The sequence below is a fragment of the Sminthopsis crassicaudata genome, chromosome 2 (assembly GCF_048593235.1).
Source record: "Sminthopsis crassicaudata isolate SCR6 chromosome 2, ASM4859323v1, whole genome shotgun sequence".
In the NCBI taxonomy this organism is placed as follows: domain Eukaryota; kingdom Metazoa; phylum Chordata; class Mammalia; order Dasyuromorphia; family Dasyuridae; genus Sminthopsis; species Sminthopsis crassicaudata.
The window spans coordinates 481,120,493-481,139,697 of NC_133618.1; the positions used below are offsets into that span (position 1 = coordinate 481,120,493).

General features: G+C 35.4%; 3 protein-coding genes across 4 annotated transcripts in view; 1 reads left to right on the forward strand and 2 right to left on the reverse strand.

Annotated features, from left to right (window-relative positions):
- The window catches only part of VPS35 (VPS35 retromer complex component), a 38,856-nt gene extending 32,021 nt beyond the window's left edge, over positions 1 to 6,835 (reverse strand). The window contains exons 1-2 of the mRNA XM_074293294.1: positions 6,475 to 6,835; positions 842 to 940 (exon numbers count right to left, since the gene is read on the reverse strand). Of these exons, the coding sequence (XP_074149395.1) occupies positions 842 to 940; positions 6,475 to 6,477 (102 nt within the window). The 5' untranslated portion in view covers positions 6,478 to 6,835. The remainder of the gene's footprint in view (positions 1 to 841; positions 941 to 6,474) is intronic.
- Positions 6,835 to 15,847, forward strand: ORC6 (origin recognition complex subunit 6). Its single transcript, XM_074293295.1, has 7 exons — positions 6,835 to 7,132; positions 7,824 to 7,953; positions 9,932 to 10,095; positions 10,351 to 10,440; positions 14,107 to 14,222; positions 14,723 to 14,791; positions 15,193 to 15,847. Exons 1-7 carry the CDS (start codon positions 7,068 to 7,070, stop codon positions 15,309 to 15,311), a joined length of 753 nt encoding a protein of 250 aa, XP_074149396.1. The 5' UTR covers positions 6,835 to 7,067; the 3' UTR covers positions 15,312 to 15,847.
- A 1,832-nt stretch (positions 15,848 to 17,679) lies between these two features.
- Positions 17,680 to 19,205, reverse strand: part of MYLK3 (myosin light chain kinase 3) — a 54,271-nt gene continuing 52,745 nt past the window's right edge. For both annotated transcript variants that reach the window (XM_074293292.1, XM_074293291.1), the window contains exon 13: positions 17,680 to 18,913. In XM_074293292.1, the coding sequence (XP_074149393.1) occupies positions 18,833 to 18,913 (81 nt within the window). In that variant the 3' untranslated portion in view covers positions 17,680 to 18,832. The remainder of the gene's footprint in view (positions 18,914 to 19,205) is intronic.

Below are 19,205 nucleotides of genomic sequence, written 5' to 3' on the forward strand. Positions count from 1 at the left end.
TATTATTATTGCCTTGTACCTTTAAAATTGTAATACAACTCATAAAGGGCATGGTAACTCATTTGAAAAGTACTCTGATTCCTCTAAGTGGTCCCCACTAAACAAGAAAAGGGAGTTGTTAAGAGTAAAAGGCAGATCTCAAGGGCAGAGTATAAGAGACACTCAGAGGCTTATTCTTCCAGAGCCTGACAAACCGGGCGTTGATGGTATTGAATAAACCTCAGTAACGAGGAAAAAGCCTCCTCTCTCTTGCTGATTATGCTCTAGCTAGTGCACTCTCAGACACATGATCTGGGGACTATAAAAAGGGGGCTGCAGAAGAGGACGAAGGGAACTCCAAGGGAACTCCAGAGAGAACTCCATGATGTATAGGATAGAATAAAGACCTGTTGCCACATACTTGAGTGACTCGGGTATTTTGGGGGGGAACCTCTAAAGAGGTAGCTCTCTGATTGAGATAATCAGAGCTGAAGGTGTCCAAAGACCTGGTGAAGGTAAGAGCCAGTTGACCTTCACTGAGGTAAGCAGCGGGGAGTTAACGGGAATAAATTGGTAGATTTGGCAAACGAATTGAAAAAACTATCAATAAAATATCTTAAAAACATATGGCAATGTTGTTACTATCTTGTTAATGAATATACACTTCTAAAAACTGTAAAACTGCATGAATTAAAATGCAATCCTTTTTTATTATATATCAAAACATTAATAATTAAGTTCATGGCAGCAAAATTTTATTTTTAAAAAAACACATTTTTAATGACAGATTCCCTTGTTACAATAATGTAATAAGCATTACACCAGATACAAGTTACAGAAGTCTCTTCAACATCATTCTTACCAGGCATCGTTTCATCTGGAATGACTGAACCTTCACCGCCTGAATAGCTTCATCTAGGAGCTTTTCCTGCTCATCCTGCGGTGACTGTTGTGTTGTAGGCTGAAAAAAGAAAAACAGTTGAAAATTTTACCAGCACATTTTCTCTGACAAATATATATATATATATATATATATATATATATATATATATATATATATACACACATACATATATATGTGTAAAACCACAACAGTTTTTAGCCACAGCACCTTATCTAGGTTCCTTTAAGGCCCATCTACCTCTCAGAACCAACCACCTTTGCTTTTTTGCTTGAACACAAAGAAAGCTATGTCCATATTCACATATTAGGCTAACGACCTAAGGATGCCAAGAGAGGACAGTCACATCTACAATAAATGCTTCGGTTTCCAGTCTGCTCTTAAAGAAGCATGTGCTGCTGGTTTCAGGATGCTTGCATTATGGCAATATGTTATAAATCACCATGGGCACGGCCACTCTCCCATGAGAAATCATGGATCCAATAACTAAATTGTAGAAGTACTATTTTTTTTCCTTAAGCAATACACAAGGGAAAAGAAACATTTAGGAAACAAGATTTTAAAATATTATATAACACGACTCAATTGATCCCATGATACCTCTAATATTAAATAAATGTTGATAATTTTAAAACTATAATTACTTTTAATTACTAATGCTGGAAGTCCTCTCCATATCATTTCAATTCGAAAAAAACATAACTATATTAAAAAGAACAGTAGAATTTAGTTCAGGTCCTTGACTCTACCACTTAAAAGCTGTTAATTATAAGCAAGTCACAACTTCTTTCATCAATTTCCTCATATGTAAAACTAATGAAAATAATGCTCATACTACTTATCACCAAAAAACGCTGTGAGCAAATCACTTAGTAAGCACAAAGGGGTTATAGATATTTCCTTACTTATATGGACTACATAATACAGAAGTACAATATTGAAAAAATATAACTACAAGGCAGATATCATTCAGTAATGTGATCTGGTATAAAGGATCCTGAATTTGGAGGCAAAGATCCTTTATTATAATTTCAGTTCCACTATTTCCCTGGATTATCCTGGGCAAGTCACCACTTCCCAAACTTAATTTCCTCATCTGTAAAATTAGAGGGTTTGAGATCTTTTTGAAGTCTAAATTTATCATTCTATGATACTATCATTCCTTTCAACAAATGAATAAATATTAATCTCTAATTTATAATAACCTAGTCTTTAGATCAAACTAATATTATGCACACAGCTTGTGTGTCTTCAAGTAGCATAAAATGCTAAAATTAAAAATATATATATTTTAAAAGTAATTTTAAATGTTTTAAAAAGTTTTAAATCAAATGTTATAAAAACAAATGGTATAAAATATATATTCAAAGTAAACCTAGAGGACAATAGTTCATGAAAGAACATGAAGTGTATTAGCTAAGACCACCAAAACTATTGATTCTGAAGCCATAATAAAGGAAATATGCATTCTAAAATCCAATTTAACATTGGATTCTGGTGGCCTAAAGAGTACCCATGGGTAAAATAATATTACCATTTTAAAAGTTTTTTCCTGATGATTTTACTAGGTCTTATGCCAGTTTAAGAAAAATATTAGCAAGTTAAATTGCCAATTTAAAAATTATATTTTGAGTCTGGAAGTTATCCTCAATTGTGATTTTCAAAACAAAACAACCGGAAAGCTTCCTAACAATTATTAATAACCAAAAGTAGAATGGATTAACACATGAAGTAGTGTTTTTCATCTCCCAAGAGGTCAAAGACAATATTTACTTGTCAGGTTGTGGACTAGAGGGACCAGATAAATTGTAAGATTCCTTCCAAATCTGATCCACTGAAAGGAGAAAGTTTCTCATACTTATTTAGGAGGCAAAACAGAAAGAATGCAGCATAATAATGCTAGGTAGGGCCAGAAATTTAACTCCACTGCATTTTCAGACAATCCCTTGTAAATAGCATTTTTGTTACCTTTAGACACTTATACCCACAAAATCAGTAAAATTTCTTTACATTTTACTTAAAGAGGCCATAATGTCATTAGAGTCCTAATACTCTGTAAAGATAGTTTTAATGGAAAAGGATAATAGCAATATTAAAATTTTCAATGTTACAAGATACTTTATATATCACCAAACAAGGCATATTACCTTAACTATAGATAACTGAGAAGCTGACAAAGGAAAAGGCCTGTAAGCATTTCACTATATTTCATTTTTGTGATATTCTTTTTTTACCCACTTGACTTTTACTAAATGAATAGACTACTAAGGCAATTTCTTCAATAACACTGGATTTCATCAAGGAAATTCTGTACAGAAGGAGTCAATATAATAAGAATAATGCCATTTACAAACAAAAGTATCTGGAGGACCTCAACCATCTATAAAGAATCCCGTCAAATGCCTTTAGCTAGTATATCTCCCTGTCTTATGTTTCACTTAATGCTCAGATGATCTGTGGCCATACATATTTCAAGAAATTTAGTATAATCTCAACAGGTATATTGCACAACTTGCTGAAGAATACCCATGAAGGATAACCTTTGCTCTAACCTACAAATCATTGTATTTAAGAAAAAAAGAAAGTGGGATTTCCTGTTCTCTACACCAGTCAAATCTATTATAACAAGTAGTATAGAATATAAATAATTAATTATTAAAGTTAGTGCAGAAATTGTTATGGTGTGAAATTTTGCTATAGCTGAAATTGTTGTTGTAACCAAAACCATGTCATCTTTTTTAAGGCTTTAAAAAATCTCTTTTGATGCCACCTACCCAAAATAAAAAACAAGTAAAACAACAGTATATGAGAATCAAAGGAAATTTAACAGATAGTATTCACAAAGATTATAAATCTTGTGCCATTTTCCCAATACAAAATCCAAAAACATTTTTAAAAAATGTTCCTCAGATACTACGCTCTAATGGAAGCTCTTCCTGAAAACTAATCTAATTTGAAAAGACATATATATGATAAAAGATACAAAATAAAGACTTTACCAAAAACCACAGGATTATCAATGACACAGAAAAATCATACCATTGATACTAGGGGGGGAGGGGGAGGGACACACACACACACACACACACAGAGGCAGCTAGGTGGGCACAGTGAATAAAGCCCTTGAGTCAGAAGGATCTGAGTTCAAATCTCAGATATTTCACAAATATCTGAGTTAGTACCTGTATGACCCTGGGCAAGTCATTTAACACCAAATGCCCATACACACATACCCCACATAATAATCTTCAGATACTACTCTCTAAAGGAAGCCCTTCCTAAAATACTAATATCTAATTAATTTGAAAAGGCATACATGTATATATATATATATATATATTACAAGATGCAAAATAAAGACTTTACCAAATACCATAGGATTATCAATGACACGGAAAAATCATACCATTGATACTAGAGAGGGAAAAACACATAAAAAAAAACCCAGCCACACAGAGGCAGCTAGATGGCACAGTGAATAAAGCCCTTGAGTCAGAAGGATCTGAGTTCAAATCTCAGATGTTTCACAAATATCTGAGTTAGGACCTGTATGACCCTGGGCAGGTCATTTAGCACCAATTGCCCATGACAAACATACACACAAGTAGCATACAAAACTGACAATCCAAAAAAATGTTTCTTACATCTTGTCCCACAAAAAAACTTATAATTTCTTAAGTACCTCTTGGTTATTATTCCTTCAATCTTTTTTAGCCTTTCAGTTTGTAAGTTTCTCCAGATATTTCTTAGGTGCTTATCACTCTTAAATATTTATAAATTTAATACAATAAAAATATTATATTTTACTTCCCAAAACAGACTGATTCTTTCTAAAAAAGCTACAAAGAACAATATAGTTATTGCTAGGGCTTACTTAGGTCTTAAGGGACTGCCCAAAGTATACAGAGGCTAAGCAACTTGCAATAATGGATTAAATTCTCAAACAAAAATACCTCATTCTGACAAAATCTGTTTTCCCATATTTACAAATGTTAGATATAAAGAATAGGCTTTCCTGCAACATTTTATAAAAGTAACATTTTAATCCAGATGTTATAGATGTGCGCACTTTTTGACAAACTATCCATAATCTCTGGTCCCCAGAGGAAAGCCTAATTTCAGATGTACTGAATTCTCCTAAGATAGATAATTATGTCATTTTAACTAAAACAAACATTAAAAAATGTTTTCGTATAACAATTAAAAAAAACCAAGTCAAGATCCAAGATGACAGGAAAGTGATTTATAACAATCAATAAAAAAATTTTTAAGTTAAAATTTGCTTATCACCAGTTTCACCATGATTTGCTACAGTAACTAGGTTAGCTAAGTAGAATAAGTTGGTTTTATGAAGAGATCACAAATAATAGTAAAACATTTATTAAGGAACTACTTTTGTACATAAGCATTAGTAGGCATTATAGTGGTGCAAAGTCCCACTTATTCATAGAGATTTTAATTTAAAAGAAAGCTAGGACACCAGAACATACGGACACATTAAAGAATTTCACTATAAGGGATGAGTGAAATTCAACAGGTACGGACACTGAGGGCATTCCAGACATGACAAACAGGTTGAGTAAAGCAATAGAGTTCTGAGAGCACAGAGCTTGTTGCAGGACAAAGAGAAGCAGGCAGCTTGGAGGAGGGGGTCAGAGGAATGAAGGGGGTCAAGAGTGAATGAAAAGGAACTGGAAATAAAGTTGGAAAGGCGAACTCTGCCTAGAGTTATAAAGAGCCTTGAATGCCTAGGTAGAGTAGTCAGAACCTAATTCAGAAGGTAATAAGGAATCACAAGCAATACAAAGGCCTGAATTTCATTTTCTTCGGATATAAAGAGATCTGATTAGATATTCAGATACGGGGTGGGGCAAGTTAGAGAATGGTTGCTCAGGTTAAAATAAGGAAACGGGACCTTCATTTCTAGACAAGAAATCCGAAGTGACCCAGACACTAGTCGAGGTACTCAAGCGCTCATTTACATAGGGCACTACCGATTTTCGATGAGGGGTGGGCTCCCAGTTGACAGCAGGACAGGTCTGACAGATGAACGTGGCGGGGCTGGCCCAACCAAGGGCCCAGGAGGTACTGAGCCTTTTATTCATTGCCACTCACAGACAGCAAAGTCAAGACGGCCGAGAGGGTGCAGGGCCCAAAGCGTGCCGTTTGCGGAATCGGCGCTTCCCTTCGGCCGCAGGACAGCGGACGCTCCACGGCCCTCGCCCGGCGGTGGGGTAGTCTGCTCCTCCCGATAGCGGGACGGCTGCAGCGGCGGGATGACAGGAGCGGCTCCCGGCCTTACGGCTCTCCACCGCTCCTGCTCCCTAACGCCGCAGTCCCAGGTAAGCTGCTTGCCACTCGGTGAAGGGCCGCAGCTACCTGGGACTCCACGCCCCCTCCCTCACTGGACACGGCCCCGCCTGAGGCCTTCGCTTGGCCGCCCCCGGTCCCAGGCCGGCCCAGCCCCGGAGTTATCAGCCTACCCCATCACCGCCTCATTGACCCTACGAGGCTGGACACAGCAGGTGAGAGGCGAAGGAGGAATGGAAAGAAGAACTGGTTCTAGGGGTCCCCGTTGCCCCCCTAACACTCACCATGGCGACTGCCCAGAGCCTGCGGCAAGCAGCACCAGCCCCGCGTCGAGTCCCGCGCCGTCACGTGACGCTGCAGCCCCGCGAGGCCCCGCCTTTCCACTTCCCCGCTCTCCACCCCCTCAGACCGCCCCTTCATTGGCCCATGCCCAGAAACCGGGATCGCTTTCGCCCATTGGCTTTCATCGCCCAAACGACGGACGGGAACGCTAAAGGACGGGAACAACAGCCAATCGTTCTCCAGGGAACTAGGGGGCGGGGCCGTAGTGTGCCTTGGGAGGAGAGACGTAGGAAGGCATCTGAATAATGGGAAGTATAGAGACGCTTGCCGGGACAGCGAATCATCTGACTCGCTCTGGGCTACAGAGCGTTGGACCGGAAGGAAGACTCGGAAAAGGTGGGATAGAGGCTCAGCACACATCTATCCCGGAAGAAACGCAGGCGCAGATGAAGGCCGCGGATTGGCTCGTGAGGAAAAACTGCCCTATTCTCGTCCCGGGGTTCAGGCCAGGCTCTCATTGGTGGGTGAGCCGCTTGGCGCGCGCCTTTCGTCCTTCCGGCCGGAGGGTTTCAGCTCTCCTCGTTATCTGTGCGCCATGGAGCCTGGGCCCGTAGCGCGTTTCGGACCCCGCCTGGGTATCACGGACCCAGCTATCCTGAGGTGAGTGGCGGGGCCGGGCTCCCAGGACCAGGGGGTGCTTCGAGAACGGCTCTCCGGGGCCACCCTGCGGAGAAAGCGCTAACCCTAAATTCGCGCTCCCTCAGTGCCTCAAAGAAACCCCCGGGGGAGACCGCGGGAAAACTATGCTAATCCTGAGTAATTGCCGCTACCTTTACTTTTAACCGGATTTCTGTGATCATTAGAGGCAGCTGGAGTGGGAGGACTTAGCGTGAAGTCCGGAAGACCCAAGTTCATAGTCAGCTTCTTAATAGTTGTCACTTAGTCCTGTTTGACTCAGTTTCCTCAGTGGCAGAAATGAGCTGGAGAAGGAAATAGCAAAGCACTCCAGAACCTGTGCCAAGAAAACCCCGAATAGAGTCAACCAAAGAAAAAATAAGTCCGCGGGATCGGGAGCTTCTGTCACTTCTGGTCATCGCTAGATGTTCTCGGCGTTTGCCTAGGGTCGTACGGAGAGGTTAAGTCACTTAGGGGAAAGGATAATCATTTGTCAGTAGCTCTGAAGACATTCCTGCTAGAGCGATTCACTTACAGGAAAAATGAGGAGAGTACTGATAACAGCCACTTTCTTACCGCAGCTTGCAGGCAGAGTTGAATGATGGCGAAATCTATTTAACCTTCTATCACCATTATTGCACAGGAAATAATTGATAGTTTCAATATTGTAACATAGGAAAGCTGAAGAGTACCTGCGACTCTCCCAAGTAAACTGCACTGGATTGTCTGCTCATACAACAGAAACAAGTAATGCAGTCATGTGTTTGGACCTTGCTGCCACCAATGTGAAATGGCCTTTAGACAGAGTAAGTGACTCCCTTTCACCGGAATAACGACTTTTCCACTTATTTGCTTCTCGTTCTTAAATTCACGCAGGGTATACATTATATAAACCATAGTTATTTGTATATGTCTTACCTGCTTTTAATAGAATATACTATTCTGTACACAGAGGCTGTGTCTTACTTCTCTCTCTCTCTCCCCCAGGAGTCATATTATTTAACTGATTCTGCTTATTTTATTTTATTCTGCATAAGTTCCTATAAATCTTCAGCTGCTTCTCAGGAATCTTTATATTTTTCATTTCTCATGGTACAGTAATATTCTAATACATTCATGAACCACAGCTTATGTAACTTTTCTTAACAGTTATTTTGTTACCATAAAGGTGCTGTTATGAATATTTTAGTCGTTCTTTCCTCTGGGCATATGCCTAATAATAGGATGTCTGTATAAAATGGCATGGACATCTTTTTAAAAATAACATTGTATCTATATCTCTTGTTTTCACATCATTTACATTTTCTACTATATCCCTTTCCTAACAAAGCCATCCCTTATTTTGAAAAAAGGAATGAGAGGAAGAAAAAAGGATTAACAAACTAACCAACATATCAGAAAAATCTAACATTATACCCAATACTCTATACTGAGGGTTACTTCTGCCAAAAAATTGAGTATAGGTATCTTCTCTTGCCTGGTCATAATAATTGTTTTGATGGTTTTGTTTTCTTTCTCTCTGTTTATATTGTAGTCATTGTTGTGATTTCCTGGTTGTGCTTGCTTTGCTTTCATATTCATCTTCTCTGTATTCATCATATTTCTTATATAGTACAGTAATATTCCGTGACATTTATGTATATTTTTTATTTAGCCATATGCCAAGCAATGTGTATCTACTTTTTTTCATTCTTTGTTTATAAACATGCCGGTGCAGGTGGGGGTATTTGTTTCTGACATTAACCTCCTGATATGTGTCCAGAAATGGAATCACTAGAGCAAAGATATGGACATTTTAATCATTTTCTTAGTACAATTCTAAATTGCTTTACACACTGCATCAAGAGCATATTATTGTGTTGTTGACAACCTCCTTCCATACTGACTATACTATTTTGTTTTCTTTGCAAATCTGCTGGGTATGTAGTGTCCAACCTTTAGAGTTATTTTCATTCCTATATCTCTTATCATGTCATTAATAAGCCATATTTCTTATGGGTAAAAATAGGAAAATACAATCAATAGAACAAACCAGATAAGGAAGAATCAAAAACAATTAAAGTCAATAGCCCAATGTTTGTAATTTTTCAGAAATCTGTTCCTACCTTTTGAGCACTTATCCATTGAGGAATGGCTCTTGCTCTTAAATATTTTTATTAATATCCTATATAGGTCTTCCAGAGACATTTGATGTAATTTTTTTTCCTCATCATTATAGTTATATTAGTTTTGGTTATGCAAAAACTCTTCAGTTTCGTGTCATCCAATTTATTTCAACTTTTTTTTATTGCCTCCTTTACATGTTAAGAATTATTCCCTATTTTTGCTTTTGGATTGTTATTACTATATAGAAATGTTACTAGTTTTTGTATTTATTTTTGAAACCTGCTACTTTATTATTGCTACACAGTTTCTTTGGCTGTTTTCTGGGATTTTCTAAATAAGCCATCATGCCATCAGCAAATTGGGATAATTATATTTCTTTGCTTTTGTTCATGCATTAAAATTTTTTTTCTCTTGTCTTAGTGCTGACATTTCTAAAATTATGACAGATAGCTGTGGGAAAGGGGGACGTGCATGTTCTTACGTTTATTGAGAACAATATTAATGTTTTCCCATTGCAGATAGTGCTAGCTTTTGTTTTTAGATAAATATTTTTAATCACATTTTAAATTTGTCCTATGTCTTTACGTTGTCTGGTTTTTAACAAAAATGTATTATACTTTATAATGGGCTTTTTCTGCATTTATTGACATAATCATGTTCATGTTTTCTTTTTGGAAGACTTACTTAGTAAAACTTTCTGGTTTGAACAAGAAGATGTATCAAAGCTGTCTTAAGTCTTTTGAGTGTTTGCTGGGCCTGAATTCAAATCTTGGAATAAAAGACTTAGCTGTACAGTTTAACTGCATGGAAGCAGTAAACATAGCTTCACAGATACTGCAGAGGTATGAAGAATAAAGAATTATGTGATTGCAAACTTGGCGTTCCACAGATTAAAATTTTTGATTTGAAAAAATATCTAGCTTTGTTATCAAAGCTTATGGCCTATAGAGATAATTAGTACACTTAAAACTGACAAATGTTTAGTGATGTTAGTACCTTTATGTTATGCCTTACAAATCATGCTTATTCTATTTATATATTACTTTAGAATCTGGACCACTTTTCTAATGAATACTGTAAACACTGCTTTTTCATAGGTATGAAGCCAGCCTTCCCCAGATACAAAAAGTAGATCTAGATTTGTCCAAGCCCCTTTTCACAACAGCTGCATTGTATTCAGCATGCAGGTAAGGATAATTTTTTTCTTTTTTAAGTATTGATTTGGTAAAGCAAACTTAGCCTTAAAAATCCTCTCCCATATAGTGGCAACTATGTTTATGCTAGATCATGCAAGTTTCCTTGATGGATACAACCACAGACATAACTTTGTCCAGTAACATTCTGAATATCAATATCAGGTGAGGCATAAAATAAGAATATTGTACCTGCCAAAGTTAGTCATGGACAATGTCCTACACAGAATCCAGGTGATACCCATAGATTTGCTTTTATTTGCAAATAGAATTCTGATTAGAAGGTTTCCTTTTTAGGTATTACCACTCAAAAGTACCTTAATAGTTCATATGGGAAAAACCGATTTTTAAAAAATGTGTTGTAAAGGAACATTAATATATTGTTAGTAGAATTATGAATTTATCCATATATATTTCCCCCTCCCCCCCCTTGCTGAGGCAGTTGGGGGTTAAGTGACTTGCCCAGGGTCACAACAGCTAGGAAGTGTTAAGTGTCTGAGACCAGATTTGAACTCAGGTCCTCCTGACTTCAGGGCTAGTGTTCTATCCACTGTGCCACCTAGCTGCCCCTATTATCCAATATTCTGAGAGACAATTTGGACTTATACCTTTAGAGTCATTAAACTATATATACTATACATACTCTTTGACTCAGCAATGTCAGCACTTCAAGGCATATACCTCACCTAAAGAGATCAAATTCAGAAAAAAGGATAGCTGTATATCAAAATATTCATAGCAATACTTTCTGTTGTAATAAGGAATTTGAAACAAAATTGGTACCCATCAAATGCCAAATTGTTGAATAAGTTATGGTGTATAAGTGTAATAGAATATCATTGCACTGTAAGAAATGATGAATAACACTAATTCAGAGAAATCTAAGAAGATACATATGAACTAATATGCAGAGTAGAATAAAGAGAACTGGAAAAACAATTTTAACAGTGAATACAATAACATCAAGGCAAACAACTTTTAGAGATTTTAGAAATTTGATCAGTGAATTAATCTGTGATTAACCATGACTTTAGAAGACTAATAAAACATTCTTGGCAGAGAAATGATGGACTAGATGTTCAAAATAATCCATATATTTTGAGACATACCAGTATGTTAATTTGCTTGACTGTGTATCTTTTGATGATAGTAAATTAATGAATGGTGATCCAAATGCAAAAAATAAATGGAAGAAAAGAACATCAGCAAAAAGGTTTTAAAATACACAGAAGAAAATTATAAGAGAACACGGTAATTTTGTTGTTACCATGTTAAATTTTATATAATTTTTAAAAAAAAAAACTAAAATAAGTTGACAGATTCATATAAAACACTGTACTTTGTATATTAAAGTGTTAGTATTTGTTGATCACATTCTTAATTTTAAAAAATTCATTTAAAAAGAATGTGTTATATATGAGAACTCTGATTACTATACTTACCATTCAAAATGTCAGAGAAATGAGAGTGAAATATGCTTTTCTTCTCACAGTTAAAAGGTGACTTGACAATGGAATGAGGCATACATTGTCATAAATGATCAATTATCATTTATTTTGCTTACTGTGCTTCTTTGTTGTGATGAGGTAGAGGTAAAGGCAGACATTGGGAATGATTGGGAAATGACAGGTTTTTGTTTTTTCCTTCAGGGCTTTAATAAAGCATGTTTGAAAAAAAAAAAAAAAAGAATAAATGTCATAGGCTGGGTGATAAATCCATTCATGTATCTTGAAGAGGGACAGTGAGCTGGGCCCAGAACTGATTAAGAGTAAGAGGAAGGATGGGAAATTGTACATTGCTTTCACTGATGCCATATTGTTCCTTGCCACAAAGACCCATCTTTTTTAATACCACTATTCTTCTCATAATGTGATATGGCTACAAATCATGAAGTAGCACAATCATAGAAAAATCCAAATTGCACTTGACACAGAGGGGGAAGGGAAAATGTATGAAAAGTACATATTGTATGAAATAGTAGTTTATTATCAACAATGACTTATGGGCATAAAAGACATGGTTGGCAACATGTGCAGCTGGAAAAAGAGTCAGATTATTCATATAGGGAAAGGATGATGGATAGACAGATATATTGTGCTGATGCCTACCAAGTATTAAAAGACAAAGAAAGGTCACCAATGCATTGAACCTATCCCTGTGGGAAATGTTATAGATGACGAGAAGAAAACTTGGGTAATTTGCAGTCTGCACCAGTGGAGGGAGTTCTCATGCCATTTAATAGATTACAGATCTGTTAAGCAGCAGAAATGTTGTATGTTCACAACTAGAATACTTTCTATTACTGTATTTTTATTTTTTTTTTATTGAAAATTAAAAGAATCATTAAGAATTAGTCAGGATTTTAAGAACTTAACCTGGGTACTTAGTTACTCTTTAGGTACATGATATAGAGAAATGCATTCCAAATTCTAACTGATAATATCATTCTCCTTGCTATAGCTATAGTGGCAGCAAGCAAATTCCTCCCCTTTCAGAAAGTTACACAGTGTTCATTTCATTAGTAAAGAATGTTTACAAGTTGAGTGTTTATATCCTGGGCTATCTGCATATGAATGTTAAAATCTGATTCCTCATCTAATTAGCAACAATTAATAGTTTGCTAGTTGTAGATCCAAAAAACAAAATATTAATGATTGTATGGGTAATAATCTAATCATCACTTTTTAAAGATCCAATTTCTAATTTGTAGTATGCATGATTAATTGCTATACTCTGTGCCCCAGTGGTTCTCTCTAAATAGTAATTGTTCATGATTTCTGTTCCTAAAGATATCTTTTTGCTTTGCTTTCTGCTGGAAAGCACGTTAAAATTAAAAGGCAATATGGGTGTGGGTTTTTCTACCCAACTAAATGATTTTGGAGTCGTTTGGCCTTTTTATCTACATAGAGATTATTAATTAGCATAATGGGGGGGGGGGGAACTCCAAACCATTATATTAGGAAAGGTTTAGTCTTTTCCTAATGTGCTCACATTTCTGAAGTATAGGACAGGTATTAAGCAAGAAAAGATTTGACAGGCTTCTTCACTTTGAAAATTCTTTTGGTCCCAGGTAGTAAATGTAAGCAATGAAATGAAATGAGCCAAGCACCTGAAAATAATGTGATATGTATGCCAAAAATGTTAGTTCTTTATATATTAAACAGCTAAAAATTTAAGAAAACGAATATAGCCTTCTGGCATTCTTTAGTCTTCCCATATGTCCTCTTTATAGCAGAGATTCCAATATAGAATGAGTATTTTCCAAGATGAACAGCATTCTATAGGCTAAAATTTTATATTCGGAATGAACAGTGAAAAAACAGTTTTTAGACACTTAGAACCCTCGCTGATAATACAAGGGAAATAAAGAACAAATATAGTATAATGGAAAATGTTTTGGATTGAATTATCATATATGTAGGTACAAATTGAACCACGTAATGGTTCAATATTATCATCATCATAAATCAAATAGATATAAAAATATTTATCACTCTTTCATAGAATTGTAGTAATCAAATGATTGTATAAAATGTTTTTGTGGGCTTGTTATCTTAACGTGCTAAAGAGATGTCAGCTATCATTATTTTCTAGTATTGCTATTGTGGAAGTGACAAGAAAAGGGCATTAACTATTTTAAGAAAATAAATTATTTTATAGGATCCTAAAGATAAAAGTGAATAAAGACAAAATAGTGGCTACATCTGGTGTAAAGAAAGCTGTTTTTGATAGACTCTGTAAACAATTGGAAAAGTTTGAACAGCAACAAGTTAAGGGTAAGTATTCTGCAATTTATATTTCTGTGAATTTAAGCCAGATTACCACAATTACACATTTATAGTTAAAAAAAAGCTTGTGTTACATAGATTGGTTCCCCAGACAAATGCTATAATATGCTCCATTCATGCACATAGGTCAGATTATTATAGTAATTATCTGCCAACTGGGACATATTGTCTTACAAAAGAAACCAAGCCAAAGAAAAACCTCAAAATGTCTTTGCTTCCCTTCCCCATTTCCAATAAAACCAATGGCATTTGAGTAGGCAAGATGATAGGCTAGAGCAAGAAAGAGCCTTAAAGTTCATCCAGTCTCTCCCCTCATTTACAAAGATGGAATCCATAGATCTAATGATATAAATAGAATGTAAGATTTTTTGGAGATTAAGCATACAAGATTCAAGATTTCATACCTGGATGTGGGGAAGGAAAAAAAAATAATATCAATAATGTTTTTATTTTATTTTTGTTTTGTTTTGTTTTTATTTTTCTTAAAGGAGAATCTAGCAGTTCAGCTTCTCCACCAGCCAAAAGAAAGAAGATTATAATTGAACAGTCCAAGAAAGGTAAAGGTCACAATGACAAAAGTCATTGTGAAATGAAATTAATTTAAGGGAGTATTGAAACTCTAGCAATTATTTAAATATACTCTATTATCAAATCTAGTATAAAATCTATCAGCTAGCCATTTTAGAAAAGTTTACCTTACCATAAGCAATGAAAAAGTTTGAAGAATTCTTAGAATAGTTGGAGTGTATAAGTAAAATAAATAAATAAAACTGAAACTTTTAGCTTTCTATTTAAATTTATCGCTTATATATTTGAAAAACTTAAATCTTAGAAATTCAGGATTATTTTTAGTTTTAACATTGGTATTTTTTTGGTGTCTGTTCCAGTTTCTTAAAAGAGACAAACTTTCATATTGCTAATTTTGAGAATTTTTAATGTCTTCAAATTTTTCCTACAGAAATAGAGGATGAAGCAGAGTCTCCATGTAAGCCCCAGCAAAGTGAAGATTCAAAACAAGATTATGAAGAGTGGAAAAGAAAAATCTTAGAAAATGCTACTAAAGCACAAAAGAAGTGATTTCAGTTTCCAGATAACACCTGCCACCAAACATGATTCTTTCCTCCTCAGTGAGCATTGATGGGTCATTAGCATTTGCTCTTGAGCAAGAATTCTAAAAACACTGCCTTAATATACTTGGGATTCTTTTTCCTAGGCAGTACCAAACATGTGATGCCAAGAAAAACCTTTTCAACTCCATTCTGAGTTTCCATATTTTGGTGAGGTTACTTAAAAGAAGGTAGGTAGCACAAAAGTCACATTTAAGGCTGTGAGAGCTGGCTTCTGAATTGGAAATAAACTTGACACAGTCAACTGTGTTATTTGGCATATAGCTTCCACTTGCCCATGAAGTATGTGTGCTCCCTTTTCAAGGAGTTTAAGGAAACTTATTGTCTAGATAATACATTAAGTTCTCATTTTAAAACTATACAAATAGGTTTTCATATGATTTAATGTCTGCTTTTGATTGTTTTTGCAGTTTTTAGAATCATAGAATCTTTTGTTTAAATGAAATACTGAGACTTTTGAGGTAATAAATTTTATTTCTGTGTCCAGCCTATCTTAGCTTTTTGTTTAAGAAACATTTTGCCATAAATAAGGAATGATTTTCGTCTTAGGCAAAATAATGCCTACTCTAGCAGGATATCTGAGAAGAAAATTGAATTTTTCTGTAGTGTATTAGCTACCCTACTAAGAGTGATTTAAGAAGGTCACATAATAGACTGTAAATAAGGACAGTATTGCAAAATCAAGAAATGAACCAAGATTTATTTGTGCTTAAGCTTTAGATATATACAAGCTACAGATGCAATGGCACTTATATACTCAACATTAAAAAATAAACCTATGGCATTTGGCCTTCATAGAAGGTGAAAAGATCTGGGAAGTGGTACCAAATAGAATTTTATGTTGGTTAGTTGGTTACCTTTTAATTACATATCTTCAAAGAATAAAACACAAAACTGCTGAGCCCAATTTTTAAAATTTCATTTTATTACTAGATGCTTAAGGTAGTCACGTAATTTGTTTATTTGCTCTAGATATGATTTCATTAACTTCTATACTCTGATTGCAGAAATTCCTTGCTGGTAAAGTAGATGATCAGCTCATGTATAACTTCCTACATGTTGGAACACCCAGAAGTTTAGGGATTTACCAGTGGTCACAAATACAAGGATGCCCTAGAACCAAGATATGAACCCAACTCTTACTCTATTCAATTCCAGCACTATTATGCCACCCCTTGGATATGTTCCAATTTTGCAAGATACACAGCCTCTGTGGAATCTGAAGGGACTAAAAGCACTTTTAAAGAATCTTAGAGATTTTTTTTTTTTAAGTCACAGAGCAGTTGAACAGGACAAGGTTAAAAATTATAAGACAAAAATATAAACTATCTAATTAACTACATGGTTGTAACTTGTAACCTACAAGTAAAGTTTGCAAAAATTAGTTTCCTAAAAAATACAAATGCTTATGCTCAAGCTGAAAAATGGCAATTCCCCACCCTTTGGAAGGAAAGTCATTTAGCAATCAAAAAATGCCAATATCTGTGTGCAAAAATAGTTTGCCTTCTTACTTGAACTTGAAAGGGAAACAATTAATGGGAATGAAAAGAGGAAGAAAAACCAGCAATGAGGAAAAAATTCCTGGCTTCCAACAGACTTTACATTCTATTATTGCTCATTATTTATATTCAAGCAGTTTTGTGTTTCAGACTGTCTTTTTTTTTTTTTTTTCCTTTAATGAGTAGAAGAAATGTATGAAAGAGTCTTAAATGGGACTTAGATTTGCTTTGCATTGTCAATTTGCATTCCTAATTTTATACAAAACTATTATTCCTGCGTGAAAAATTCTTATTCAAAATAATAAAAATTTCTAGTCAAGTTGCTAGTAAATCTAAAATTCCTAAAATTTGTTCATAACACCTGGGGACAAAGAAATGAAAAACTATTCTAAAAATTTAGAGTTAGAAAAATAAAAGGAAATAATAGACTTAATTAGGATAGGGCCTGAACCTGTGATTTCAGTGGTATAGGGAACTCCCAGATAAGAAAATTCCCTCTACCAATGCGTGTTGGCACCTTTTTCTGAAACTTCAATCTTTGAGAGTAATCTAGAATACTGGGAAAGTTAAAATTATTGCCCAGAATTCAGCCAATATATCAGAGGTAATCTAGGTCCTCTTGGCTCAAGGCGGGTTCTCTTCATTTACAAGACAAACTCATTCTTGTATTGAAAAAGTCATTCCTTTTAAATTAAGCCAAAAATCTTCTGCCCTATTAATTCTATTCAGTGTTTGTTTAACGGCCCCCAACAATTGAAATCTTGGTTTCTGATAACTTTTTAAGTACCCAAAGGCTTTAGAGTTACTTGTAGTTTTCTAAAACTGCTTGCCAAGCTTCACATTTAGAACAGTAAGGCAAAATTGAAATTAAAAAACCATCTAGATCACTTGCTGTTTTTATTTATTTTTTTTTTCTTTCTCCATACACACACACACACACACACACACACACCTATAGATATGTGTGTATGTATATACACATACCTAGATATATTCAGATATATGTGTGCATACACATAACTTTGCATTTTGTATTTCAAATTTTAAGCATATAAAGAACTATATATAAAAAATTTTTCCTCACTATTTTGTTATTGCCTTATACTTTGGTTTGAAAGTTGAGCGACAATCAATCCCATTCCTTTGGGAAAATATCATGTAAAACACTTCTTTTCTATCCCTTGGTTTTTGGTACCAATTCCCATGATTTCTAACCCAGTGTTGCTATGCTCTAAAGCAGTGGTCCTCAAATTTTTTAAATAGGGGGCCAGTTCACTGTCCCCCCAGACTGTTGGAGGGCTGGACTATAGTAAAAACAACTCACACTCTGTCTCCGCCCCTCAGCCCATTTGCCATAACCTGGCAGGCTGCATCTGGCCCGTAGGCCATAGTTTGAGAACCACTGCTCTAAAGCATAGGTTCTTAACCTGAGGTCCATAAATTTTTAAAAAATATTTTCTTACTTTTCAATATGATTAGTTTTTTTTGGTTTTTTGGTAATCCTCTGTATTTAATGGATTTAAAATCATTATTCTGATAAGGGTCTCTAGGCTTCACCAAACTCCCCCCCAAAAAGGTTAAGAACCCCTGTACTGAAACTTCATTATACAGTACCACTTAAACAACCAAAACCAAAAAGAAATCTCCACTTTATACTGTAGGAAAATACTGAATATCTTGCCCCTATGCCACATAGGACTATAATTGTAACTCAGAACAAGTTAAAAATTGATACTAATCACACTCTTAAAACAGAATCTTTTTTCCCTAACCCATTAAACATGCCTACTGTCATCATCTGGTAAAGTTTTTAAGGCAGTTCTTTAATAGCAAGTTCATATCCAGGCCATAGTCATAGTACTTACACAATTTAAAAACAGGAAATCAAATACAGTAATAGCAAAAGGCCAGATCACTATACAAAGAGTAGTCTGTCTTAGCTTCATCTCTAGCCTTCAGTATTGCAGAATTTTCAAAGCAGCATAGATGAGGCTTGAGGACAACCTGGAAACTTCCTAAGCCTGTTGGCTGCAGTCACTGCATAGAAGTGTTTCTTGAAAAAAAGAAAATTTTCATTTCAGAGGAAAGGATTGAGTAAAACAAGGTAATAAGGTCAAATATTTCTTGTTTTATTTGTAGTTGATTTATCTAGTGACCTCCAACTATCAAATTTGAAAAGTTGCTAAAATATAAGCTCCATAGGGGCAGGGATTATTTCTTAATCAACTTTGTACTTCCCCTAGCCCCTGGTACAGAACTTTGCGTATAGTTGGCACTTGATGAATACCAAACACTTCTCTTTTAATGACCTTAGAGTTGATTATCTAAAGTAGCCTTATTTGGCT

What these genes read in the sequence shown, in the direction of transcription:
- ORC6 (XM_074293295.1), top strand. Translation starts at nt 7,068, where the DNA reads ATGGAGCCTGGGCCCGTAGCGCGTTTCGGACCCCGCCTGGGTATCACG. An exon ending in ACGGACCCAGCTATCCTGAG is followed by an intron (nt 7,133 to 7,823) that starts GTGAGTGGCGGG and finishes ATTGTAACATAG; the next exon opens with GAAAGCTGAAGAGTACCTGC. An exon ending in TGAAATGGCCTTTAGACAGA is followed by an intron (nt 7,954 to 9,931) that starts GTAAGTGACTCC and finishes TCTTTTTGGAAG; the next exon opens with ACTTACTTAGTAAAACTTTC.